Source organism: Ogataea angusta (genome assembly GCF_019207475.1).
Source record: "Ogataea angusta isolate 61-244 chromosome Unknown 61-244_NODE_9_length_489604_cov_89.567313, whole genome shotgun sequence".
Taxonomy (NCBI): Eukaryota; Fungi; Ascomycota; class Pichiomycetes; order Pichiales; family Pichiaceae; genus Ogataea; species Ogataea angusta.
Window position 1 is genome coordinate 340,546 of NW_025065223.1, and position 24,668 is coordinate 365,213.

At 47.8% G+C, this 24,668-nt stretch overlaps 21 protein-coding genes across 21 annotated transcripts; 11 read left to right on the forward strand and 10 right to left on the reverse strand.

Annotated features, from left to right (window-relative positions):
• Nucleotides 1–123: 123 nt before the first annotated feature.
• On the forward strand, nt 124–1,071 carry KL928_004367 (uncharacterized protein; the record flags this gene model as incomplete). Its single annotated transcript, XM_043205057.1, has 1 exon — nt 124–1,071. One exon carries the CDS (start codon nt 124–126, stop codon nt 1,069–1,071), a length of 948 nt encoding a protein of 315 aa, XP_043058434.1.
• A 42-nt stretch (nt 1,072–1,113) lies between these two features.
• KL928_004368 (uncharacterized protein) lies at nt 1,114–2,019 on the reverse strand (the record flags this gene model as incomplete). The annotated part of the gene is made up of 1 exon (XM_043205058.1): nt 1,114–2,019. The coding sequence occupies one exon, from the start codon at nt 2,017–2,019 to the stop codon at nt 1,114–1,116; it is 906 nt and encodes a 301-aa protein (XP_043058435.1).
• Nucleotides 2,020–2,201: 182 nt separating this feature from the next.
• Nucleotides 2,202–2,612, reverse strand: KL928_004369 (uncharacterized protein; the record flags this gene model as incomplete). The annotated part of the gene is made up of 1 exon (XM_043205059.1): nt 2,202–2,612. The coding sequence occupies one exon, from the start codon at nt 2,610–2,612 to the stop codon at nt 2,202–2,204; it is 411 nt and encodes a 136-aa protein (XP_043058436.1).
• A 407-nt stretch (nt 2,613–3,019) lies between these two features.
• On the forward strand, nt 3,020–3,331 carry KL928_004370 (uncharacterized protein; the record flags this gene model as incomplete). Its single annotated transcript, XM_043205061.1, has 1 exon — nt 3,020–3,331. The coding sequence occupies one exon, from the start codon at nt 3,020–3,022 to the stop codon at nt 3,329–3,331; it is 312 nt and encodes a 103-aa protein (XP_043058437.1).
• A 622-nt stretch (nt 3,332–3,953) lies between these two features.
• Nucleotides 3,954–5,207, forward strand: KL928_004371 (uncharacterized protein; the record flags this gene model as incomplete). Its single annotated transcript, XM_043205062.1, has 1 exon — nt 3,954–5,207. One exon carries the CDS (start codon nt 3,954–3,956, stop codon nt 5,205–5,207), a length of 1,254 nt encoding a protein of 417 aa, XP_043058438.1.
• A 282-nt stretch (nt 5,208–5,489) lies between these two features.
• On the forward strand, nt 5,490–6,122 carry KL928_004372 (uncharacterized protein; the record flags this gene model as incomplete). Its single annotated transcript, XM_043205063.1, has 1 exon — nt 5,490–6,122. The coding sequence occupies one exon, from the start codon at nt 5,490–5,492 to the stop codon at nt 6,120–6,122; it is 633 nt and encodes a 210-aa protein (XP_043058439.1).
• A 272-nt stretch (nt 6,123–6,394) lies between these two features.
• KL928_004373 (uncharacterized protein) lies at nt 6,395–6,829 on the forward strand (the record flags this gene model as incomplete). The annotated part of the gene is made up of 1 exon (XM_043205064.1): nt 6,395–6,829. One exon carries the CDS (start codon nt 6,395–6,397, stop codon nt 6,827–6,829), a length of 435 nt encoding a protein of 144 aa, XP_043058440.1.
• Nucleotides 6,830–6,867: 38 nt separating this feature from the next.
• Nucleotides 6,868–7,618, reverse strand: KL928_004374 (uncharacterized protein; the record flags this gene model as incomplete). Its single annotated transcript, XM_043205065.1, has 2 exons — nt 6,868–7,485; nt 7,589–7,618. 2 exons carry the CDS (start codon nt 7,616–7,618, stop codon nt 6,868–6,870), a joined length of 648 nt encoding a protein of 215 aa, XP_043058441.1.
• A 91-nt stretch (nt 7,619–7,709) lies between these two features.
• KL928_004375 (uncharacterized protein) lies at nt 7,710–8,255 on the forward strand (the record flags this gene model as incomplete). The annotated part of the gene is made up of 1 exon (XM_043205066.1): nt 7,710–8,255. One exon carries the CDS (start codon nt 7,710–7,712, stop codon nt 8,253–8,255), a length of 546 nt encoding a protein of 181 aa, XP_043058442.1.
• Nucleotides 8,256–8,281: 26 nt separating this feature from the next.
• KL928_004376 (uncharacterized protein) lies at nt 8,282–10,291 on the reverse strand (the record flags this gene model as incomplete). The annotated part of the gene is made up of 1 exon (XM_043205067.1): nt 8,282–10,291. The coding sequence occupies one exon, from the start codon at nt 10,289–10,291 to the stop codon at nt 8,282–8,284; it is 2,010 nt and encodes a 669-aa protein (XP_043058443.1).
• Nucleotides 10,292–10,861: 570 nt separating this feature from the next.
• On the reverse strand, nt 10,862–12,112 carry KL928_004377 (uncharacterized protein; the record flags this gene model as incomplete). Its single annotated transcript, XM_043205068.1, has 1 exon — nt 10,862–12,112. One exon carries the CDS (start codon nt 12,110–12,112, stop codon nt 10,862–10,864), a length of 1,251 nt encoding a protein of 416 aa, XP_043058444.1.
• A 272-nt stretch (nt 12,113–12,384) lies between these two features.
• On the forward strand, nt 12,385–13,926 carry KL928_004378 (uncharacterized protein; the record flags this gene model as incomplete). Its single annotated transcript, XM_043205069.1, has 1 exon — nt 12,385–13,926. One exon carries the CDS (start codon nt 12,385–12,387, stop codon nt 13,924–13,926), a length of 1,542 nt encoding a protein of 513 aa, XP_043058445.1.
• Nucleotides 13,927–14,679: 753 nt separating this feature from the next.
• On the forward strand, nt 14,680–14,928 carry KL928_004379 (uncharacterized protein; the record flags this gene model as incomplete). Its single annotated transcript, XM_043205070.1, has 1 exon — nt 14,680–14,928. One exon carries the CDS (start codon nt 14,680–14,682, stop codon nt 14,926–14,928), a length of 249 nt encoding a protein of 82 aa, XP_043058446.1.
• Nucleotides 14,929–15,015: 87 nt separating this feature from the next.
• On the forward strand, nt 15,016–15,540 carry KL928_004380 (uncharacterized protein; the record flags this gene model as incomplete). Its single annotated transcript, XM_043205072.1, has 1 exon — nt 15,016–15,540. The coding sequence occupies one exon, from the start codon at nt 15,016–15,018 to the stop codon at nt 15,538–15,540; it is 525 nt and encodes a 174-aa protein (XP_043058447.1).
• A 48-nt stretch (nt 15,541–15,588) lies between these two features.
• Nucleotides 15,589–16,683, reverse strand: KL928_004381 (uncharacterized protein; the record flags this gene model as incomplete). Its single annotated transcript, XM_043205073.1, has 1 exon — nt 15,589–16,683. The coding sequence occupies one exon, from the start codon at nt 16,681–16,683 to the stop codon at nt 15,589–15,591; it is 1,095 nt and encodes a 364-aa protein (XP_043058448.1).
• Nucleotides 16,684–16,751: 68 nt separating this feature from the next.
• On the reverse strand, nt 16,752–17,810 carry KL928_004382 (uncharacterized protein; the record flags this gene model as incomplete). The annotated part of the gene is made up of 1 exon (XM_043205074.1): nt 16,752–17,810. One exon carries the CDS (start codon nt 17,808–17,810, stop codon nt 16,752–16,754), a length of 1,059 nt encoding a protein of 352 aa, XP_043058449.1.
• A 213-nt stretch (nt 17,811–18,023) lies between these two features.
• KL928_004383 (uncharacterized protein) lies at nt 18,024–19,739 on the reverse strand (the record flags this gene model as incomplete). The annotated part of the gene is made up of 1 exon (XM_043205075.1): nt 18,024–19,739. One exon carries the CDS (start codon nt 19,737–19,739, stop codon nt 18,024–18,026), a length of 1,716 nt encoding a protein of 571 aa, XP_043058450.1.
• Nucleotides 19,740–19,850: 111 nt separating this feature from the next.
• Nucleotides 19,851–22,214, forward strand: KL928_004384 (uncharacterized protein; the record flags this gene model as incomplete). Its single annotated transcript, XM_043205076.1, has 1 exon — nt 19,851–22,214. One exon carries the CDS (start codon nt 19,851–19,853, stop codon nt 22,212–22,214), a length of 2,364 nt encoding a protein of 787 aa, XP_043058451.1.
• A 49-nt stretch (nt 22,215–22,263) lies between these two features.
• KL928_004385 (uncharacterized protein) lies at nt 22,264–22,698 on the reverse strand (the record flags this gene model as incomplete). Its single annotated transcript, XM_043205077.1, has 1 exon — nt 22,264–22,698. One exon carries the CDS (start codon nt 22,696–22,698, stop codon nt 22,264–22,266), a length of 435 nt encoding a protein of 144 aa, XP_043058452.1.
• A 134-nt stretch (nt 22,699–22,832) lies between these two features.
• Nucleotides 22,833–23,336, forward strand: KL928_004386 (uncharacterized protein; the record flags this gene model as incomplete). Its single annotated transcript, XM_043205078.1, has 1 exon — nt 22,833–23,336. One exon carries the CDS (start codon nt 22,833–22,835, stop codon nt 23,334–23,336), a length of 504 nt encoding a protein of 167 aa, XP_043058453.1.
• A 26-nt stretch (nt 23,337–23,362) lies between these two features.
• KL928_004387 (uncharacterized protein) lies at nt 23,363–24,604 on the reverse strand (the record flags this gene model as incomplete). Its single annotated transcript, XM_043205079.1, has 1 exon — nt 23,363–24,604. One exon carries the CDS (start codon nt 24,602–24,604, stop codon nt 23,363–23,365), a length of 1,242 nt encoding a protein of 413 aa, XP_043058454.1.
• Nucleotides 24,605–24,668: the final 64 nt, after the last annotated feature.

Genomic DNA, 24,668 nt, shown 5'->3' on the forward strand with positions numbered 1-24,668 from the left:
GGGAACGAAATCTATTAAGTGTATAAAAAATGATTTATCTAGCACTTTCTGGAAAAAATGGGTAATGTAAGGAATAGAATATAAGGTTCAGAATTATCTCCTTAATATTGCTATCAACAATTTATGAGCATGGACCAGATCATTCAGCAATATCTACGGGATATCATCAACGAACAGGGCTATAGACCACAGCCTGCAAGGTCAGCCTACTACATTCAGCCTCAGTATCCATTTGGCTCTGGGTTCAGAAGAGGATATCCGCAGGTGCCGGTGTATTACCCATACGACGAATATGAAGAGGACCAGGATGCCGCTGAAGACGAAAGCTCCAATGATGATGAAAGTGTTCAATATAGGCTAGAAGATCTGTTCGGGCCTTATTTCACCAGAAAGCTCACCAGACCTAGTAGGAAAGATATCCCGCTCGTGGTCAAACAGAACTCGCAAGCGGCCAAGGAAAAGATCGCCAAGGATACAGCTGCACCAGCGGCCAAAATAGCCCCACCATCGGCAGCCGAACAGCAGCAAAAGGTTTCAGAACCTTCTCCAAAGGAGCCAAGACTAAAAAGAAGAAACTCGACCACGCTCAATTTGCACGCTAAACATAACGAACCAAAGATTGATCCTCTTCAGATTTCTGCCCCGCAGCTGAAGACCAATTTACCGTTTTCTCCTGCTGTTAATGTTTACGACTTCCCTGATAACTACATTATTGCCTTGGCTTTACCAGGTGTGTCCAAAGAATTTGTGGATATTGAGTTCCACCCTACGTCCTCTGAGCTGGTCATAAAAGGTGAGGTGAAGAACAAGTATTTATCTGACGACTCCACGGTGGACAATTCCAAGATACTGCGGGTTTCTGAGCAGCGCTTTGGCTCATTCGAACGAGTGATTAAGTTACCTCTAGTTCCTGACGTGAAGGAAGAAGCCATCAGTGCAAAATTCCAGTTAGGTATGCTGGAGATTAAGGTTCCCAAATTGAAAGATTCCGAGAAGTTCAGGAAACCAAGAAAGATTACTCTTGAGGAAATTCCAGATGAGGAGCTGGAAAGAGAAAGTCAAGCCTCTTAAATAGATAATCATCAATGCATTTTGGATTACATCTATCTAATACTAAACAGCATACTTTTCGACGATCGAGTCGAAGACCTGGTTTTTCTCTTCCAAGTCCTCAAGGTAGCCGCAAGTAGGATCGGTTTTCTTCAACTCGGCCAGCAACTCCGTGTACTCGTTACCTTGAAGGATCTCAAAAGTGATTCTATTGATCAACAAATCTGTTTTCCATTCCTTGACCCCTTCGTCTCCCAGTTCCGCGATCTTGTTCAAAACATCCTGTGCCTCCGGGAAATGTAACAGTTTCATGTTGGAGATGAACAAGCAAAGCAGGTTCTTCGTGCTGACGGTGTTCTCGTTGGAGGAGAACTCGTCGTAAAAGTAGTAGGCAGACTTCAACGACTCGTCAAAGTTGACAAGGTCGTACCACGATTGCGAAAGTGTAAACACAACGTTGTCCTGGGAAATTTGGCTGAAGTTGGACAGGATCTTTGCGGCTTCTTTGTTCTTGTTGAGCAACAGATGAACATAGACAAGCAATGAGATATTCTCAAAACCTTGGGAGGAGGACAATAAGGAGATTGCGGAATCGAAATCCTGTAATGTCACGTAGTAAAGTCCTCCGAGCAGGTTTATCGTTTCGTTGTCGCTATTGGAAGAGACAAGGCCTTCCAATTCTTCCGATTTGGTCTTTCCATTTTTCAAGAAATCTGTGTAAGCTTGCAAGGCTTTAAACTCGGATGCCAGTGGTTCATCGACTGAAACCTTAGCTATCTCGGATTTAGCTTTGTCGTATTTGCCCAAAGCCAATAGCGATCTTATCTGAAGCTGGTATGCTCTGTATTTATTCTCTTCATTGGAGAAAATCAAGTCTTCCAGGTTGGCATTTGCCAGATCATTGTACTTGGCAGCATAGAACTGCTGTCTAAGCTGATACAGTTCGCCACTGTCGCTGAAAGGATCCATTTATAATACTAAAATATATGTTGTGTTTTTCAAATTTACATTACCTGGCATTTGGTGTAAGGAGTAAAAATACAGAATCCAATACAATAAATAACGTTCAACCCGAAGATATCATTAAAAGTATAAACCCAATCGATATGTTACACATAAACCTCGCACATTATAACCCAGACTAAAAAAGCTTACGATCTCTCGCCTCTGAGTCTTCTGGCAAGCTGGATATCTTTCTTTTGGATGGTGACTCTCTTGGCGTGAATGGCGCACAAGTTGGTGTCCTCGAACAAAGAGACCAGATAAGCCTCAACAGACTCTTGAAGAGCACCGATAGCAGAAGACTGGAATCTCAAGTCGGTCTTAAAATCCTGTGCAATTTCTCTGACCAATCTTTGGAATGGCAGTTTTCTGATAAGTAGTTCAGTAGATTTTTGGAATCTTCTGATTTCTCTCAGGGCAACAGTACCTGGCTTATATCTGTGTGGCTTCTTGACACCACCAGTAGCTGGGGCGGACTTTCTTGCGGCCTTGGAAGCAAGTTGCTTTCTTGGGGCCTTTCCACCGGTGGACTTTCTTGCTGTTTGTTTAGTTCTGGCCATTTTAAATTAAATGCGTTTAAAAAAGTGACTGAGTGTGGTGGGTGCGGATGCACTTGTATTTATAAGAAATTGTTGTCTACGCCCGCGGACATGTTTTTACACTGGTGTACAGGCTCGCGTTTACGCACCCAAGTGAGTAAAAACTGGTCCTAAATTTTTTTGGCTTCGCGAGCGAGCTGGCGTATAGTTTTTGTTCCAAAACTGAGATGATCAGCCTCCGAATAGCAATATGCAGCAAAATATGAGTTTATTTTTTACACAGCGCGTGAGGAAATTTGAGACCAGCTAAGATATACAATATGATTGGCTAGCTTTTCGGTCTTTTGTGTTTTCCTCATTTCCTGCTCAGTGTATATAAATATACCTATATCCTTCTGTGGCAAACTACTCAAAACTATTATCACAAAATGTCCGGCAGAGGAAAAGGAGGAAAAGGTCTAGGAAAAGGTGGCGCTAAGAGACACAGAAAGATTCTTAGAGATAACATCCAAGGTATCACCAAGCCAGCCATTAGAAGACTTGCCAGAAGAGGTGGTGTCAAGAGAATCTCCGCTTTGATTTATGAAGAAGTGAGAGCTGTGCTCAAATCTTTCCTTGAAAACGTGATCAGAGATGCTGTTACCTACACTGAGCATGCCAAGAGAAAGACTGTCACATCTTTGGATGTCGTTTACGCTTTGAAGAGACAGGGTAGAACTTTGTACGGTTTCGGTGGTTAATGTGTTTTATAGGGATAACTTAATGAGATATCTGGTGTAAGGATTAATTGGTGAAAATTCTGTAATTTAGCAGCTAGATGGGCAGACTGAACACGGCGGACCGACCATCTTCTACGCCCCCCATCTACATCCCGCGGCAAGAAGCTGACACATCATTATCTAAGTTGCTAGGAGGGGGCTATTGCTTTCCCAGAAAAAAAATTTTGCGCCTAGTCGGTTTTCTGCTAATACCGCATGCATACGGTTTGCAGGAAAAGATTTTTAACTTATAAAAGGAAAAGAGTCAGCCAGTAAAAATTTTTGTGGGCAAAAGGTTTACTTGTTTTCATCAAAGCAAACCCAAACCTTTAAGTGATCATTTTACCAGTTGGAGACCGCAAGGGAGTCTAATTTTGAACATCAGTTCGCCGCTCCTTTTGTTTTACCAGCGTCAACAACGAACAGATCACAAAAAAATAAGGATTTCTCAAACAAGAAAACCTCAAATTCAGAATAAATACTTGAGATATTAAGTTACTCTCAAGTTCAATTTATCCTTGACTCTTTTGAATCTTACTTGTTTGGACTATCCGCTTGTCAGGACGACCTTTTAATTAAGTCATCGTCTTGTCCCTTTTCAATCATGTTTGCATCGGGAAAAAATTACCTTCAACAATCCTACACGGGAGTGTTACCACAATATCACCAGCGCCATGCGTCATTTCAACCGCAAGGTCAACAATATTTAGTTAACACTTCTGTGCCGCAGCAGCAGTATCGCCACCAACATTCTTTGTCCTATTCCGGAGGTTACAGCATGGCTGGTTATTACGCCCCGCCCACTGATTTCTTCCAACAACAACAATATCAGATGCCTCCTCCAGTCCAAGATCAGTCGGCCTCAAACCCAACGGGTGGAGTTTCGTCTGTTTTAGACTACGAACTTGATCAGATGGTCAAATTTGTTTGTTGGCTCAGTTATGGTTTGATGAAAAGAACTGATAATCCTACTCCGTTGTTCCACAACAATGTCAAATCTGTTTTGTCTGCTACTAGGTTGCCGAAGTCCACAATTGTTCTTGCTTTGCTCTATCTGTCTGAAAGGATGGAGGGCAGAGAAGACCCGATCGCCATGGATTCCGAAGTGTTTGAAAATCTTACAATTTCTTTGGTTTTGGCCAATAAATTCAATGACGACAATACTTTCCGGAATAAGTCATGGTCAGACGCTACTGGTCTCTCTTTGGAATGTATCAACAAACTGGAGAGAGATTGGCTTAGCTCAATCAAATGGAGATTGCATTACGAGGATGGATACTCCTGTATCGAGGAGTGCTGGAAGACTTGGTGCAACAAGTTCCAGGCTACACCAGTTCAGAGCCCATACAGTGATCCATTCATGTCACCATCAGTAATGGACACACCATCGTCGTACCATGCCGGTACCCCTTACGAGTACAAATCTCCATCAAGTTCTTTGTTCTCTTCAAATTCGCAGTTCTCTCCAATGAGCACGCCTTTGAACTCTTCTCCTTATTATAACGATTATCAACCGCCAGTGCAACAGCAAGTGTTTGAGAATCCTTATCAATCACAATACAACAACTCGTTGTTCAGCGCGCCTGTTCCTGCGGCAGGTGACTATTTCTCGTTCCAGCCGCAACCCACTTCTAGAGCTGCTTACAAGCAGCCTGGTATGTCGATGGCCGCTACTCAACGCTATTATCCTTTGAGTTATCATCAACAGCCGATGGTGCCTCCACTGATGAGTACTGGTGTTTGCTATGGCGGTTCAGCTGCTGCCAGTGGATTCTATCCGTCGCAACATATGCCTCCACGCCAACAACAAACTCAGCATCAGGATATTTACAATTACTGTGCTGCAACAGCTTGCTAAAATACGAGACATAGTCTCACAAAATTCTTTTTGCTTTTCTTACCGTTTCCTGAGAGCTCAGGAACGGACAGAAGTGCTCTGTTCGAACCTGTATTGTCCAGTGTTCATTTTCTAAATAAGCTAAATAAAGACATAAGCTTCATTGATTAGGATATTTTTGGTGTAGAGGTGTCTACTGATTTCTTGTATTGCTAGAAGATCAAGCTTTGATTTTGTGTCGTTTTAATTCATCTCAACCTCGATCTCATACATCTGACAGCTTTTAGCACTTACAAATTCAAGATGTCGCTGCAAATGATGATTGTGTTTGGCCTTTTGGTCACCGAAATGACACTGATGACAATTCTGGTTATGCCTTTGCCCCACAAGGTTCAGGACGGTTTTGTCAATCTGGCTTATAAGTTACTGCAAAACCCCAATGTCAAGGTAGGATTGGTATTCGGGGCCTCGGTGCTTAGCATGATGTTCATGGATGCTCTCAGAACCGCCGTTCCAAAAATACCCAAAGAGTATCATCCAGGCATGCCATCCTCTGGAAATCTTCCACCGGTGCCTACAATGATGGCGGGTGCTACGTGGAGCGAGGTGCGGGTCCGCAAGTTTTATTCTCAGCGGAACATGTACTTGACGGCTGGTGCGCTTTTCCTTGGCATTGCAATTTACTTCAACATCATTCTTCTGAAAAGCATGGTCAAAAATAAGGAGAAGCTGATTAAAGCCACGGTTGTCAGCAAAGACAAAAAGAAGGGTGTTTCTACTGTGGAGTACGAGGAACTGAAGCAGGTGCTGAAGAAGAAAGAACTCGATGTGGAGAACCTGAAAAAACAGATTAAGGGGCTTCACGAGGCATACCAGAGCAAGGCCGACGAGAGCGGAAGCGCAAGTCCTGCGACTTCAGCGAAAAAGGAGGATTAGATCGATCCATCTCAGCAGCTCTAGTCAGAAACGAAATATATGTATTATCTCCATGATTTGTTTAACGAGGTCAGAGAGATTCCCATTTCAAAATATTCATCATGTAGAGTTGCTTTGGACAGTCGATCTGTATCCTTATAGATGAAGCGTCCAAAGATAGAGTAGTACAAAATACGAGTGAAAAATTATCATGTACAATATTTTTTTATATGGAGGGAGGGCTCCATAACCTATTCACCGTTTTTCTGTCTTATATTATCAGCTTCGCAATAATGCAAGGATACGGCAAAAAGTACGATCTTCCGCGCCCTTACTCGATGACGCCGAAGCGTCACGGCGTTGATATGCTCGCACGCAACTATTTCACCACACCACAGAGAAAGCTACTTGGCTACATAATATTTTTCATCCTGTTTTCTCTCGTGATATTGCAGTGTATTCCGGAACAGGAACGGGACAAGGACTACGAATTGGATCTTGCTGAGGTTCCGGAAATGAAACTCGTGAAGGATAATGATGTCGTCAAGAAAGGCAGCGCCAAAAGACCGTTGGACGACGACTACAGCGCGGACTACGACGAGCTGCTGAACGAGCTCGAGGCGAAAAAAGCAAGTTCCAAAAACCCGAAAAACAGAGCCGCAAACGACAGAGAGGTGCTGGACGAACTGACGGAGGATGACCTCATCGACAACAGCGTGACAGTGTAAAATACGTTTCTATACTCGGTAAATCATTCATTCCTACGTTAATTCGAGATTCCGCGGCCCACAGCGTCAACGCGTTCCTGCCAGATCGTTTTGCCCGTACAGGAGCACACATATTTGTCGTTTTCCCAAGCACCTGCGCTGCGCGCGATGACTCCACACAGGCTCTCCCAGAAAACGTTCTTCGGCTCGTGCGAAACGACAAGCGAGCGGCCGATCAGGCCCGAGATTCCCAGAGGCACCTTGACAAATTCCTGACACTTGTACAGCTCGCCGTCCTTGGTTTTCGCCTCGATAGGCGGGAAGTCGTATATCGACTTGCCCGTTGTCAATGCTCCCTTAAAGATGTTTCCACTCTCGCGGATACTTGGATAGTACGTCCCCTTCTTCACACCGCTGAGGGTAAGGTCGACGTACATTTCCTCTGGGCTAGTGGCCACCATACGGGCAAGGCCCTTGACAGGCGCCTGCTTATCAGCCTCATCAAACGACTCTAGGATGGCGACGGCAGCGGAGTTCGGCTTGCCGGTTCCGCGGATAATGGCGTCCTTTCCGGTCTTTTGGATTGCCTCAATGATTTTGGAAGGCGCAGCATGGCCCTTGACGGTAATCTTTTGTGCTTCCAGGTCCACATCCAACTTAGAGATGCCGTGAACGGGCTTCAGGGCCTCAGTCACGGACTCCACACAGGACTCGCAGTGCAGAGGAACGGCATATACAGCCTTTCGTTAGCATTGGCACTTTGCTAGGGTGTGAACATACCTCGAATTCGTTTTCCACGGCAGTTGGCATATTAGTAATGATCTTTATTAGGGATTTTTCCAGCGAAAAATAATATTTATCTTATTCTTGTGGTGCCGGGAGTGTCACCATCGGTTCTACAATGTCGGCATTCAAACAGCACATGCCCGTTGCGAGGTACTCGCTGCGGATGTGTCTGGCTTTTCTCTCGTGGGTCCCCGTGGTTTACGTCGTCACGGAGCACGTCGCTTACATAGGGAAGATTGAGGGAATGTCGATGAAGCCCACCTTCAACCCGCCAGAGTCGCCCAATACTCGAAACCACGTGCTCTTGTGGAAGTGGGGGGTCACCAACATCAATAATCTGGAGGTTGACGACGTTGTATTTCTACGATCGCCAATAGACCCTGAAAAAATATACACCAAGCGAATAAAGGCCAAGCAGGGAGATCTCGTGGTACCGCGGTACCCCGATACACGGTCGCGCGTGCTGGTGCCGGTGAACCATATTTGGGTCGAGGGGGACAATGTGCACTCGATCGACTCGAACACGTACGGGCCTGTGAGCACAGGGCTCGTGATAGGCAAGGCGACGTATCTAATCTGGCCTTTAAACAGGTTGGGCCCCATTCCGCTGGGAGGAAGGGAGTGCAGGGAGGCCAGGCTCCGTCATAGCTACAAGGAATAAATCGGATACATTTCGTTATGCAATGTCTATTTCTTGATGATCGGCGTGTCGACGTGCTTTTCAAACCGGCGCGTCAGGTCTGAGAAATGAGGGAAATGGGGAGGCGTGGAAGTGAGCGAGCCCACTGTTTTGGACCGGAAATGCAGGGTCTTGCGATGCGGCAGATTGGGAAGTTTGAACAGTTTTTGCGGGCTCTGTGGTTTCTTGAATTCCTCGAATTTGGGCTTGGAGACTGGCGACGTTTTCAGCATGGTGCTTTTTTTCGCGATTGGCGACTCGTCGCACAGGTCGTCGAGACTGATGCTGCTGCCGAAACCGCCGAGCTCCCCGTCGCCGCTCAGTTCGCTGATTTCCGTCTTGGACTCGGCAAAACTGAAGATGCTGGTGGTGCTCTTGGTTGATTCGGCAAAGCTCAGCACAGACGTCGACGTGTAGCTCTTGCGCAGCGAGAGCGAGCCCGGTCTCTCCTGGAACGAGGACTTGCGGTTGAGGCTCAGCTTGGAGTCCTTGCGCAGCTTGTACAGTCCGGTTTCGCATTCGTCTTTGAACTGAGGATCGTGCATCTCGATATAATTTAGCGGATAGCAGTGCACTCCATTGAATCTCTCGTAGAACTTCTTGTACCCGCCTTCCAGGATAACAATGTCCGGATAGTAGAGATGGGGATAGTACTCCTTGTTGAGGTATCTGTCCCACGTTCTCAGCAGGTTGGCCATGAGCGGGCCTCTGTGCGAAGAGAACTCGCAGTGGAAAATTAGCAGCTTGCGACACTCGGCCGTGTGCTCCATTGGGGTCTTTTTGATCACCGACTGGCCCAGCAGAAGCTCCTCCAGCTCTTTTTTCGACGACACGTTCAGTGCGCAGTCGATGTGGCCTCCCTTGAATTCGTACTCAAATCGACAGTCCACAACCATGAGCTCGTCAAAGTACTCGCGATATTTGTTTTTCCCCGTCTGCTTGTCTTCCTCTTTGAAACTCACCAGGATCTCGTGGAACTGGTCAACGTTGATGCGCGGAAGTGTGCAGTCATCCACGAAAAACGTCGAGACCGGACTTTTGGCCAGGACAGAATTTCCGGGACCAAAGTCGACCGGAGACTCGTCCAAGTGCAATTTGTCGATACGCCTGCTTTCGAGCGGGAACCCGTCTCTGCCGAAGTTCAGCTCGTTGATAGTGTTGGCCAGCTGGGTGGTACCGGCAGAAAGAGCGCCCGTGTCTCCATCGAAGCTGGAAGTAGACAGTTTGAAGAGTTTGGGCTTAGGGGCCGGTCCAGGAGGCTGGATCATCGACGTGGCGCGCTGGAGCTTGTTTTTGATGTCAGAATTGAGCTCCATGCGCGACCTGCTGTGCGACCTGTTCTTCTGCTGCAACGGCGACCCGACCTCGTTGCGGCCGCACTCGTCGTCGTGGTCGGAGTCCTCGTTTTCGCTCGACGAGGACGATTCCGTCGGGTTGAAGCTGTTGTACTGCGGGTTGATGAGCGAAAAGCTCTTCTTGAGCCTGCTGTTCCCAATGATGGACTGTGTTTCTGGAGACACCTGCGTGGGCGGAGGTATGGCGATCGGTGTAGAGGTGTCCAGCTGCGACTTCGAACGGTTGTGGAAGATGGACGACTGGGAGCCAGCGACGAGCGACGAGGACGAGTTTGAGCGGTGGTGGTAGAACGAGGACGCTAGCGAGTCGGACTTGAACGCAGGCAGTCTTTTCCCCTTGCGGTAGAGCATTTTTTTGGCGTTTTCCTTGTTCTCCTCACCCATCATGCTTGGTAAAAGAATCTTCTTGGGGTTGGCTAGATGGCCAGAGTTGACATGGAAGTTGGAAGAGAAGTCGGCCGCCAGCACGGAGCAAGTGGGGGAGTCCACCTTGGGCGACATTGTGAGTGGTCTCTTGAGCGAGTTTGTTCGCTGGTGGCTTGCAGGCCGCAGAGGCCGCGATTTGACAGATGCGTTGAGCAACGGAGAGTCCTGGAGCTGGGCCTCTGCGCTGGTATCCGACTGGTTGTAATTGGGAGAGTCGATCTCCATGTCCATGCTCATGACAGTGGTTTCGCAAGATAGATTAGTATAGACGGTATGGAAGGCTGGAGAGCATGTAAAAATCGATGTATCGTATTAGAAATATAAAAGCGCCTTGAAGACTAATTTGGCCTAGTTTTCCGGTTTCCTTCCCTGACAATAGGTACCAATTTTTTCCATGCTTTGGCTACAGCTACTTTGCTCCCTGATCCTTGAAATGTGATTGTTGCAAGCTTCTTGATCTGCACCTCAATGTTTCATTTATTGTTCCGTCTCGGTCTGTTTCCATATTCATTCTTGCCGGTTTCTGCATCCGGTAAGCTGATTTCAATGGAGAAAATATTTACTTTTGCCCAATACAGAAGTGTATAAACATCAGCGCGTTCTGCTCGCACTAATTGGGCTGTTTCCGCACAACTTTGCTATAAAGCAACGCTTGGCCTAACCTGAAACGACGCTTGCTGTTTTCGATGCCAAATTGGCACTCGTGCCCCAAACCTTAACGTTAGCCCATATTACTTACACTCTTCAATGTGTGCGCACCCCTATTATTCATGTTTCTTTTCTTCACTTACATTCCAGCTGGTACAACTATTTACCTCTCAGGTTCTCCAGCACCTCCTCGTACTTCCCGTGCGTGGCATTGTTAGCCCGCACAAGCTTGTTTTCCGCACGCGCGTACCACTCCTCCTGCTCGCTTCCGCCAACGTCAAAGAGATTGCCCATCGAGATCTCTGCCTCGGCAAGATCCACCCACGTCTGCGGGTCCTCCTCGTCCCAGGCCCCTTCAAGATACTCTATAGCCGTGCCGACCAGCTTCTGGGCTGCCTGCTTGGCGGCGGCTGCAGAAACTCCGTCGATTTCCTGCTCCTCGGCGTCGGAGTCGTATTCCAGCGTCGTAAATATGGAGATCGGCTCCTCGGCCTCCATTAAGTACGATTGTCCCAGCTTTTTCACGAGATTGCGTCTGATTGCCGCGTCTGGCTTCTCGTTCTTGTCCAGTAGACTCAGGCTTTTCTGCATGGCCTCTCGCCAGAAAACGTTGTATTTGTCCGTGTTTCTGATTTCGTACAACGGATGCGTCGAGGATAACTCTGTCTCCGGCATAATATCCTCCTCGTCGGAATCCTCCGCATCGCTGTCCAGACCTTCGTCGTAGCTGCGGCCAAAATTATCCACAATATCCAGCAAGTCGTCAAGCGAGTCCAGTATATCCAGCACCGTGCTACCATTGAAAATGGCGTGATTTTCTTTCGACTCGGCCGTCTTCGTTCCCAACTCAATCAGTCTCGTGGCCTCGTCCAGCAACTCGACTATATCTGGGAACTGCTTCTTGGACGATTCCAAGTCCATCCGCGATATATACTCCAAAGGTATTCTATCCATAATAATCTGCGCTTTGGCAAACAAAAGCACCTCCTCGCCGGAAAACTTGTCCATACCGTTCTCGATCCGCTCAAGGGCATTCTCAAAGTACTCGGCAACGCTCGTATCGCTGTCTTCTGTGTTGAACTGGGCCAGAGCAGCTAGAGACCTTCCGTAAATAGCGTAGAACGACGGAGTGAGTTCAATGTCTTCGTCACCGCCGTTCTGCTTACAGTTTCTTAACAGACGGTCACACTCGTGGACTATACCATTCAGGATCAGCTCGTTGTCTCTATCCGACTTTAACCACGTGAGCCATAATCCTTCGAGCTGGTTCAGAGGATCATTGGCATCCACCTCCTGTGGAAGCTCTACAGTCAGCTCGTTTGTCACTGGAGCCTCCTCGGGCGCTGGCTCTGTCTTGCTTTTCTTCGCCTTGGAGCCCTTTCCAAAGCCCAACGGTCTTTTAGGAGCCATAGTTTGAAAAATAAAAATTTGACATAAATAAAAATAAGTGTAGAGATGTGTCTGGCGGTAGTCAATATGGACATTGTAGTCACAGCCCCACAGGTCTGCCACTACAGCTTCACCATCCTCGCAGCCCCTACACGCACACAGTTTATCCTCCGCCAGCACCCATCAACGCACATTTCATTCCCCGTCTCATTATTCTCCGCTGATAGGGTCACGTGACCCGTGCAAATTGTATAAAAAAAAATCAAACCCCTAAAACGTTCTCCGTGCAAGAGATGAAGTTTCTGTGTGCTCACGAGTGTTCTGGCGAGCACCACCTGATCATTGACGACTCGGAGAACCTGTCGCGAGTGGTTATCAGCCGCATCACCAACATCATCGAGTCTGGGGCCAAGCCGATCCTTGTCAACGAGAACCTGGCAGTGCAGGCTATGAACAGTGCGCTTTTCAACCAGCAGGAGCTTGAAGTTGTGCAAAAGAGGGTTTCGCTTCGGGACCTGGAGACGTTTGGCCGGTGCGAGGTCGATAACGTCGTCGACCGGGTTTTTGTCACGATGAAGAACGACGACCCAATCAGGCGTCAGCTATTTGAGCGGTGCAAGAAATTGAGAATACCTATCAACACCATCAACTCGTCTGAGCTGTCGTCGTTCACAATGCTATCCACATACAAGAAGGGCGATTTCCAGCTGGGAGTGACCACCACGCACCAGAGCTGCAAGCTAGCGAATCGGCTCAAAAGAGAGATTGTTCAGAAGCTGCCTGAAAACTTGGACCAGATCGTTACCAACATTGGCAATTTGAAGCGCAGGATTCAGTTTATTGACAGCGAGGACGAGGATATTCTGGATGACGTCAAGGACGTCAAGAGGCCCAGATGGCTCTCGCAGATCATCGAGTACTATCCTCTCAGCAAACTTGCAGACATTTCCGTTTCTGATCTGACCGAAGCCTATGCCAATATGCCTGTGGTGGAACGGCAGGACGCTACAAGACAGGGCCGCATTTCGTTGGTTGGGTCAGGCCCGGGATCGCTCTCGATGCTCACGGTAGGCGCCTTGCACGAGATATACAACGCAGATCTTATCTTGGCCGACAAACTGGTGCCACAGCAGATCATCGACATTATTCCTAAGAAAACCGAGGTGTTCATTGCCCGAAAATTCCCCGGCAACGCCGAAAACGCGCAGCAGGAGCTGCTCAACATCGGACTCGAGAATCTCCAGCAGGGAAAGCACATTGTCCGTCTTAAACAGGGAGACCCATACATCTTTGGCCGCGGCGGCGAGGAGTACGGTTTCTTTGCCTCGCACGGATACAAGCCTGTTGTGATGCCGGGCCTGACGTCGGCGCTGGTGGCACCGGTTGTTGCAACCGTGCCCACTACACACAGAGACGTCTCCGACCAGGTTTTGGTGTGTACCGGCACGGGGAAAAAGGGGAAACTGCCCAATTTGCCGGCTTTCCATTCGAACAGAACAGTGGTGTTTCTGATGTCGCTTGGCAAGATGGTGGATATTCTGCCGTTGTTGTATGACAGAGGATGGCCTACAGATTTGCCAGTGTGCGTGGTGGAACGAGCTTCATGTCCGGACCAGCGTCTGATCCGCACCAGATTGGGAGATTTGATTGACGTTTTGAAGGCTGTGGAAAGCCGGCCGCCAGGATTGCTCGTGACCGGATACTCCTGCGAAGTTTTATGTAAGCTCGAAGGGGGCCAGAAATACCACATCGAAGAGGGATACTACGAGACTCATGTGCGATCGTCCTTGCATGACATAATCGGTGCATTGAGCGAGGACAAACTGGTCACATAGACGCATAGTGAGTGAAAACCATAATTTTATGACATCCCTATTTCCGCCCAATAGGGACGATTTTTTTCCGTCTTGAGAAATATTCTGGATTGTTGAAATGTTGCGGTATTCTTTAGAGGTTTTTAAATTTAGTCCTCTCTTTAATTGCGAATAGAACTATATCGATTTAATTTCCTATAGAAAATGGACTCTTCGAAGATCGTTGCCATCATTTTGGGTAAGTGCCATCCACCAATTGCGTCTAACCTAAGCTATTCTGCTTCCTCCGCTCGCTGTGTTCTTGGAGAGGGGCGTCGGCATGCAGTTGCTCATTAACATTATCCTGTGTATCTTTGCTTGGTTCCCAGGTATTCTGCACGCTTTGTTTGTTGTCTTCTCCTCCAGATAAAGCCCGTTGCTGGTGCACAACGAAGAGTACCCTGTACAGATTCTATGTACTATAACACGCTGGAAAGGTGGTATTGACGACCGACTCTTTGTAAACTCTGTGCTCTCTCTATTTCCCGCATTTTGCGGGCTAATCCCTGGTGAAGCTTCCCGACTACAGACTCGTGAGAAGATAAATTATCCTTTTAAAGTTACACATACACGCCATTCATACCATCTACTTATCACATTGTGCATGACTATTCACAGATAAATCGCTCCGGGCGCTCCGCTAGAACTGAGGGACCAACATGTCCATGACGGGCGATTGAATAAGTGCGACGCCGGCCTGCGAGTTAGCGAAATTCGGAGCCGAATATACTTACGATGAAGATTCCTGCATTCAGTAGGATCTTGAACGTCGGCGTGGACGTGAACGACTCTTGCTTTTCCTCGGTTCTTTGGAATCCTGACATGTCGCAATTGCTATTAAAATTTTCCAAAATTGGTTCCTACGAGGAGCCAGAAAAAGAGGAAGCGCACCCGTACACCGACGACATACGGGAGGACCAGAAAATCTCACTCCTTATCGCATCCTCTGAGTCAGATCCCCGGCAGCAGATGCGCCACTGTTAGTGGCTATGTTTTTAAAAAAGAAAGGGTGGCAAAATAATTAGAACCTATGTTCATACAAGAATTTCTTTCCCATCAGAGTGTTAGCAAATGAAGGTTACTGTCAAATCGTCCAACGACCAAGCGTTCCAGGTCACTGTTCCGGATAATTCCACCGTGGGGGACCTCAAGGTGGCAGCCGTGGTGGCCCTCCCTCCAGACTCGGGAGTTAACAAATCAAAAGTCAAGGTCTGGTATTCCGGAAAGAAGATGGAGCTTTCCAAATCGTTGGAGTCCTACGGAATCACGCAGAACTCGAACTCCACTGTGTATCTGACTTGCATCGACGAGTCGTCGTCCGCTCTGTCCGACGATGAGTCAGCTGTTGTCGAGCAGCCCAAGACCAAGGTGAGAAGAAAGTCGAGCAAGAAGAGCAACAAGTGCAGTTTCGAATCGTGCAACTCTGCGCCGCTGCGGATGGTGGGCGACTGCTCTTTTTGCAACGGCAAGTTCTGCTCCAAACACAGATTGCTAGAGAGTCACAAATGCAAGGGTCTCCAAAGCTGCAAGGAGAAGAGCTACGAGAGAAACGCTTTAAAGCTCCAGAGCGAACAGACTGTCGCATCCAAGGTCTAGATCATAGAGGCCGAGTCCGCTTAATTAGATGAGTTAATGTATTTGATATCATGCGTATTTCTCTAGAGCAGCAAACACACCGTCCCGCACGTTGTCGAACGTGCCGAAGGTTGGTTCTGCCAGTTTTGAGTCCTGCTCAAAGTCTCCGTCTTTGTAAACACCCGTTCTCACCAGAATCGTGTCCCAGTGGTACGAGTTACCTCCCAGGATGTCTGACTCCGGGTTGTCGCCAACCATGAAAACCCTGTCGAACGGCGAATTTGCTGGTGCAACGTTGAGCTGCGGCATGCACGGAGGTTTTTCAAAATCCCCGCTCTGGAGACTCTCGTAGTAATCTATCAACACGTGGTGAGCATAGTCGTACGTCACCTTGTACGGTTTTCCCAGAGTGAGCTGTTGCAACTGCTTCCCGTTGTTTGTGTGCTGGTACAATGCTTGGACCATGATCTTGAAAGCACCCTGGCCGAACCGGGGCAGCTTGAAATCGGTCGCCCACAGCAGGTCGTTGTTGGAGAAGATGATAGGCACCGACGGCGTGGACGACGAGTATGTCCGCCGTGTCCCCAGCAGCCCGTTCTCCGAGTTCAGCAGGTCCATAATAATCTGGAAGTCGGAGCCCATGTCTCGCGGGTCGTTGAAGACCATAATGGAGTCGATCGGCTCGTTCTGTCCGTCGACGTCCACCTTGCTGATTTCCGGGTCCAACGACCAGTCGGCGATCTCCTGCTCGGTGTATTTGTGAAACGGCCAGATTTTCGAGTTGGCTCTGATCAGGTCGATGGGTCTGAGCACCTCGCGGAACCCGTATTCCTGGGCCACTCCTCGGGCCGAGTCGGCAGGACCACCCACGACCAGGACCCGGCGGTGTTTGCTGGCTAGGGTGCGCAGCGGCGTGTGCGACTGCACTATCTGCCGCGATAGCAGAGGCGAGCGCAGTTTCAGCTTCTGTGAGATGAACTCGCATCGGGCCGACTCCAACACACCGCCTCCATTGGTGAGCAGGATGAACGGCACCTTTTTGGCCTGCAGCGTATTGAGGGCCTCGGTTGCTGCTGGAATGGCATTCTGGCCCTTGAGCAGCACGCCGTCGATGTCAAACACGAAGCCAAGAGTCGAATGACAGCGACGAAATACTCTAAACATGGCAAGCTGTATAAATTTCAGATAATAAATAAATTTATTTCAAGATATTATATAATATGCGATGCAAATTAGGCGGTCTTAGCGAGCCATCTCTCGTTGCACCATCCCTTGACGGTGAACTGGGTCAGATTGGCAGTGTGGCCGTTTGGACGCACACATTTTTTGTTGTTCGAGTCGAAGTCTTGCAAGTTGAGCCACGGCACAAACTTGCCAGACGTGCGCACTAAGGCGTTTGCTCGTTTGTCGCACGAGACGTACTTTTCACGCACATGGCAGATCGGGTCGTTGCGTGGAGGCAGGATGACGCTGTTCCACAGCTTTTCTCTGGCGAGCACGCCCAGCTTGAGCTGCTGGCGCAGCACAGGGCTCATCTCGTATCCTGCCTCGTCGAGGTATTCGTCGAAGGATTCCATGCCAGACTCGTAGTACTCTTGGTAGTAGAGATCGATTTCGTAGTCGGAAAGCTGCAGATGTCCAGCATTCTTGCAGCAGTAGTCCAAGGCGTAGACTCTGAGGAAATTAGAGTTGATCCGGGGCTCGCGCGCACGAGTTGGCGCGGCAGGGGTATAGGACTTTTGTGTTTTCATCAAGCGCGATTCGATACTGAAAGTCTGCAGCGGGATCGCCACTGGCTCTGGGGTTTTGGCTCTAGGTATTATGTCGTCGGTCATTCGCTCGTTAAAGTGGAGCAGCCCCGAATTGCTAGGCAAACTCCTGAAACTTTTTATTGCTCTGAGCAGTCTGGTGGCTTTGGAAGGCTGTGGAGGCAGAACGGGCTGTCTAGCAGTGTTTTTGAAATTCTCCATATCAACGTCTCCCTCCAGTGGATGCTCGTGACACTCGCTGCGCACACAGCAAGACTTGAGCGAGATGAAGCTGTTCATGTCGTACTCCGTGTCTGAGTCCACTTGCCACTCGTCAGCAGAAGAAAACTCTTCCAGCGAGTCGTTGGTGCTGGAGGTGGTGCTGGTGGTGTTAGAGGAAAGTGAGTCCAGAGAACCGGGGGACCGGTGGGACCGGAAACTGGTGGCCTGTTTGCTGAGTAGAAGACATTGCAAAGATGGCGTCGAGCACAGGACAGGACTGGTGTATGAGTCCAGCCTATATGGTGATGACAGCGCAACCATCTTGAGCTAACGGTAGGGCAAAAATTGTCTTTCCCCTTATTTATATTTAGTGTATTTAGGGGAGTATGGGATGACCGTTTTAATGTCCAAAAACGGCATTTGCGAGCGGGACTGCACTCGTAGTGCCGTTCTGGAAGAATATTTCGCGGGAAATTTAGCTGTGTCGTGCGAGGAACGTCGGCAATTCTGCAAAAAAGAAAGTTTTTATTATGCTCAGTTACGTAAACGTTGCTGGGCTTCGCCAATCGCGACGCTCATTCTGTCTATTGATTCTTGCAGGCTTGAGGATCTGTAGTCGATTGCGCGCTCCTCAAGCCCCTTGATCTGCTCGTAAACCACACACTCCCTGTCCAGATCACTGAGCACCCCGTACTTGTTGGCTATGTCATTGCACAGGGCCGCCTGGTTGCGGAGATAGCCATTCGTAAAGGCCGCAAACTTTTTTTCGAGCCCACCAGACTGTTCCGACACTTGTCTGATGTATTTTAGCAGCTGCTCAGCATTGTCCCCAGCAGAACAATTTTCCACCGCTGCAACGTACTTATTGTAGTCCAGCGCAGATAGTTCCGCTTCTATAGCCGCTTCAACAGTTTCGGGATTCTCCACTCCAGACACCTCGCCCGCAACAAGACGAGCCATCTCCTCTAGAACCAGTTTTTCCACCCCAGACGACTGTTTGGCTATTGTTAACAAACTTTTGTGATCAGGAACAGGGAGCTTCAGATCGGCGACTTTAGGGGTGGTTTCCGCTTTAGGAACATCCCGTGCCGGCACAATTTCTGTTTTGGGTTCCGGCTGTGGCATCGGCTCCTGCTCGCTGTCGCTGTCCATGATCTCAAAATCGTTCAGTGGCGCAGGGAGCTTGGCCAGCTTGCTCTTCAGCGATTCCTTCGGCTCCAATGGATCGCTTTCCTCCTGTTCGTCCTCGTCAACTTTGGTGAATAAAATGGACTTTTCATGCGTAGCACGATTCAGCTCCTTGGCTGCATCTTTGATCTTCGCGTCAACATCCACAACCTCCTGGTACTCGTCTGGCGCACTCAACTCCAGTTTCCGTCTTTTAAATTCTAGATCGTCGTCGTAGCTCTGAGCAGCTCCTTCAAACGTCGTCTTGGCCTCTTTGGCCTGTCTCCGTCGCTTCTTATCCTGTTTGTCATGCTCTAAATTTGGAGCTTGGTTGCGCTCTGCCTTTTCGTCAAATTCGTATCGTTCTCTGTGGTTTTGCAATTTCTCCTCGCTGGTATCAAACCTGCCCTCTTCCGGCTCCCTAGCAAATGCAACGTCGTTATTATAATCCATTTGCGTAGCAAACTTCTTCTTCGTGCGGAACTTCGAGTTGATGCCTGCTTGCTTGAGCTCCCGACGTTTCTGGACAATGGCAACACGCCGACTTTCGGCCAGCATCCTCTCTCGTGCCTTCCTCTTTGCCTTTTTGCCTTGCGTGTTGGCCAATCTCGCACGTGCCTCGCTGAGCATTTCGCGTTCGTCGTCGTCCATATCCTCAAAATCAGGACGTGCAGGCTTCGACTCAGGGTTGAGATTCAAAGACTCTGCGCCAGAAGCTGTTTGTTGCATGTTTCCTGTAAGACGTAGATCAGAGTCATCCAGATTATCATCCAAAAGCTGCTGATACCTTTCGATACATTGGTTTGCGGTTCTGTTCATCAGCATGCTCACACTGCTCCACTGGTTTGGGCGCAGTCGGACAAGCTCGAGCAATCTTTGGTCTTCCTCTTTGGTCCATTCGATCTTTTTGATTCTTGGATCTAGCCATTCTTGCCATCTCATCTTGCATTGTTTCGCCGTTTTCTTCTCCAGCAAGGAGCTCACACGAGCCCATTGATTTAGCCCATACTTCGAGATCGCTGCTTTGAGAATGGCATCCTCAACATTGGTCCAAACTCCTCCCTTCACGTATATGGGAGCCATTTTTAAAAAGAATTAATCTACAATTTTTTTAATTATTTCGCTGCCAGCAGGGCGCGGTTCAGCAAAAAAGGATTTCCTGGCTTTTTCAATTAAACTTTTAATTTATGGAGCATGCCGTTATTGCCAAATTTCCGTCCCAAGCATCAGAAGCTCATTCTCCAATGCTATCCTTCCAAGAAGCTGCCGCTCAATGAGACAAAGCCGAACAACGCGGAGCTCAGCTATCTTTTGTACTATGCCTCGACAAGAAGAACCAAGCTGGAAAAAGTGGCCATCTTTCTCAACAAGAAGACCAAATTGGACGTGTCTCATAATCGCATCGGTCACATCAAGGTGACTCTGTTTATTCTGCAGGAACTCATCACTAAATGCTCCGACGACTTGGGGATTATGGCAAGCCATATAATTGACATATTATCCCAAGTTGTTCGGATTAAAGATTTGTCCACATGCGAGCTAGGACTATCTATCTTCAGCAATTTCTGTAACAAAATCCAGCAGAACCAAAAGCAGATCTTGTCGAGCAGCGTGGATTTGCTGAGGAGCTTTTTGCGTCTCGTTTCCAACTTCATTAGCCTCGGAGCCAATTCGCGCGATTACGAATGGTCTAAAATATCATTGGACTCGACTACGGTCGTATCAAAGTACATCGATCCCAACGTGAGCAACTTTGAGAATGCAAAACTTATTGAGAAGTCTATCAATGTGATTTTAGACAAAACAGACAAGGGAGATAACTCTCTACGGTTGATGAAAACTTTGACGGGGCCCGACAGCCGGGACGAAAACAGACCTATAGAAGAGCTTGCAGTCAACGCGTTGAAGTCATTTTTTGACACCAATGCAAAGAAGCAAGTGGATTTGACCACAAAGGCGCTGGTTAAATACATAATCGAACACCCTAGAGAAATCAGCTGGTTCAACAGACTCATTGAAGCGTGCGCCAAAAAAACACATATCGAGCTCAGATACAGAGTCGTGTCCATGTTCATTTTGGATCTGAACACAAGTAAGGATCCAGCGCAAAGGGAAACCATTGCTTATTTGATATCCAATCTCCTTTCATCGGAGGACGTCAACATGGTCGGGTTACCTGTGAAAGAAATCCTGAGCGATGTTTTAAGGTTTCAAAGAGAGGCTGTCATCTCCAAACACCCCTCCTCGCTCAACAACGGTTACATTGAGATTGTCCGCAGCCTAGGAACTCACATCTATTACAATGACCAGATAAATGATATGTTGGAGGAAGTTCAGAAAATTTACTACCAGATTATGAATATGAGCGAGAGCTTCACTCAAGCGTCCGAATTTGTGGAAATCTCGGATATATTCATCTCTAATATTGAAGGCATTTTCCAAAGCGTGCATGGAGACAGTCTTATTGACTATAAAAGATCTCCGTATCGTATCAGCATATTCAATTTCCTGTTCTACACGATAGATTTCAAAAATGTTCCGACTTTTGTTGATCCGGAAGCAAAGGCGGGGGTCCAGGTGAAGTGGTTCCAGTTGATTGACAAATTTTACTCGTCTGAGGCCGACTCAAAGTTGTTCTCTAAACCAAACTATGAAAGCTGCATTAGCAACAAAACGGACAATGCTCTGCTGCTACTCTTAAACTCAATTGGAACCATTGCAACCAATTCGACTGTTAATCTAAACGTTCAGATCTACAAGACACTTATACAGCTGGTACACACAATGAAAACAAACTTTGTGGTCAACTACATCAACTTCGTTTCGGAGTGGTTCGCGTCCCCTGAGGACTTCAAATTCTCGCTCAACTGGCTAGTTATCTCTGAAATTGCTAGGGTCTATAATTTGCAGGAACTGTCACAGATTGCTGCCTCCAAAACACATGCCTTGGTTGCAGCGGGATTGTGGTACAAAGAGTTTCCAGCCATCACCCCAGACGACGACTCTGTCAAAGAGACAGAATTTGGCCTCTCATCGCGAGAACTGATCACCCAGCTTATTGCAAACCCAGAACTAAAAACGTGGCTCTATGCAGCCGGATACGAGGAAGCCAGTCCCGAGAAATCGCCCGTCGTCATCAGAACGCCTCCCAAAATGCTTCTCAGCCAGTCCACCACCGCTACAGATTCGATCCTCAATCATTCTTCGTCGTCCATAGTACTTCCATACGATTCTCTGCCTCGTTCAGCTGCGGGATCTATTGGCAACGGCTCGCTCTTCCACTACTCCACTGCTCGCTCCAACACGTCGTCCAAAATGAACTCGAACTCAACCCATCTAAGAGATCTGCGCTCAATAATTTCTGGCAACAGTGCTAGCCCGTCAAGTAGAGAGAGCATGTACAAATACAGCATGACCAAGACATCGGCTCCCAATCTAGGACAAAAGAAAAGTGGTCTCGCATATTGCATCAGCGACTTAGACCTAAGCGACGACTCGGAAAACGAGTTTGCAGACGCTCAAACGGTCCAAAACGGAAACGGCCCGCTCACTGCATAAAATTACGATTCATTCTAATCGGTTCATAAAGTACATTAATCCTATATCATCACTCCTCGTCGCTCTCAATAGCCTCGTCCTCATCGTTCAAGGCATCGAAGGCATTGAACTTAGACACCTGAGTAATGGCAATAGTGTCCCGAGTATCCACACTGGCTTTGCCAGAAGAGATCTTGGAACTGCTGGTCTTGACTTTCATTGTGTGTTGTTTAATTTCCTGCTTGTCGTCTTGAGGGACATTTTTCTTTGGCTTTGGCGTGACGAATGACGTCCAGCCTTCCTCGTCGGTTTGCTTCAGCTCCTTTGGCTGTCTCTTCTTAAAACCCGTGAACGACTTTCTTCTCAGCCCTTGGTCGTCGAAGTCTCTCAGGGCTTCCCGAACGTCGTCGATCAGCTGGACAAATGAGGTGAGGTCAATGCCAGCAGGAAGCACACCGTGGGACTGTAGGGCTAGCAATTCTTCTTCGGTGTACCGTTGGACCATTTCGCTTCGTTAAAACAAATTTCCAATCTTCGCAAAATTTTAATTCGTGTCCAGTTTTACCCGGTCGCAAACGGTACTCAAGGCTGTGCCAGAACTTTTTTTTATCAATAAACTTTTTTTTTATCGATTTGAGAATGCCTAAGAGTCTTTCCAGCGTCAACAAAAAGCTCAAGAACGCGAAGCTTCTGCATCCCAAGGGCCGCAGAGCCAAGCTGATATCGCGCGCAACTCTCAGAGAGGAGAACCTTGCAAAAAGAAAGCTTGCTCAGCAGGAGAAAAAGTCCAACGAGCTGCAGATTGTCACATATTTTCAGCAAGTCATCACAGAAAACGAGCAATATAGTTCGAAGCCGCAATTCAGTCTGGAGGAGCTTCAGAAGTTCATTGAGGAGTTCATTACGCGCGACGATGAGGAATTGGAAGAGCTCCGAGCAGAAAGAAGACCAGGTAGACCTGCATCAAAACGACAAGATCTGCTCGAAATCCGCAGGAAACAAGAGGTTCACGTTTACGAGACCGGCTGGAATGTCCCAGACTTGCGCGATCCCAAGACGGTGAAGCTTCTGAGAAACTGGAACGGGGACAGAGGCAGTTTGACCGCGTTGAAGTTCGGTGTGGTGAAAAAATCCGATATGTAGATCGATATAAACGGGCATTTGGGATATCATGTAACCGTTAGGTCTTTGTTTCTTTTGGCGTCCTTGTAGTCTGCGAGCTGTGCGATTTCGTCAGAATCCACAAAATAGCTTAGGCCAAGAATAACGAGAAACCCCAAACCAACGACCGCCAAACCGTTTCTAGCCCACAAATAGAACTTGGTGGATTTCTTCCTGAAGAATACCAATTTGTCCAAATCCCCATCAAGGAGGTGCCAGTTCTGAGCTATCAGCTTGTTGATATTTTTGATGTACGCCTCAGGTGACCGTAGCTGGGCTAACAGTTTCGAGACGTTGCGCTTTTCAGGTTGCACATCGTGAGGATCATACTCTCGCACTTTCTCCGTTTCTCCATTTTCATGCAAAACCATAAACTCATATCCCTTTGGCATCTCTTTTTTTGACGCCAGGGAAGGAAACAAGTCTATAGTTGAGTGATTCTGGCCTGCAAAGAGACTGCTAGGGACAAAAGTGTTCGGAACAAGTACAGGGGTAAAGAAATTGCCAGCCTCAAAAGAGCGTGGATCCTTAGAAGTCTGCTGTCTAGCCCACTCGTAGTTTTGTACGCTCTTGAATAGCTGCTCCTGCGTCACGTCATTTTGGTGCTTTGCTTCTTGTAAAAAGGACTCCAACTCAGCAGCAGACTTAGAAGATGCCTGATCTATGCTCATGATGAAAGGGCGGTAGGATGGCATTGGGGTGAAATTCGTCATTCTGGGAAGCTCATGGTGATGATAGGATTTTTTTTTCTGGATCTTATTGATGGAACTGAGGAGATCCTTGAACGAGGCATCGCCTTTCTTCTTCTTTACAGTAGCAGGACCCTGCTCCGGCTCCGCCTGGGGGGTCTCCTCAGCCTTTGTGAGAAGAGAGCCAATGGTCTTTGGCTGACTCAATTCCGTTGGAGATGGTACAGGGTCGTTTGATGTTCTGGATGGATTTAGTTGTTCCATCAAGTAGTCGTAAAACTGCTTATTGCGTTTCAATGTGGTGACAAACAGTGAGAGGCGCTCTTTGTTTGAAATATTCTTATTGTATCTGTGCAAGTTCCTGAACAAGTCCAGATTGCCATTGGAATCAGATGCGCAATACTTCTTGAACAAATCAATCTCAGAGCGGAACTTCTTGCAAAAATAAGGATAGCCCAAGGGCTCTGGGACAGTTGGCGACTTCGACTGTAACGAGGAGAAGCGGTAAAAAGATCTCGGGCCCCGGAAGATTCGAAAACTTGATAGTCGACCACTTGACATAAAACCTATTTAACTACTCCAAATCTATAAGTTTCGACTAATTTACGAGATGCACTGCCAAGTG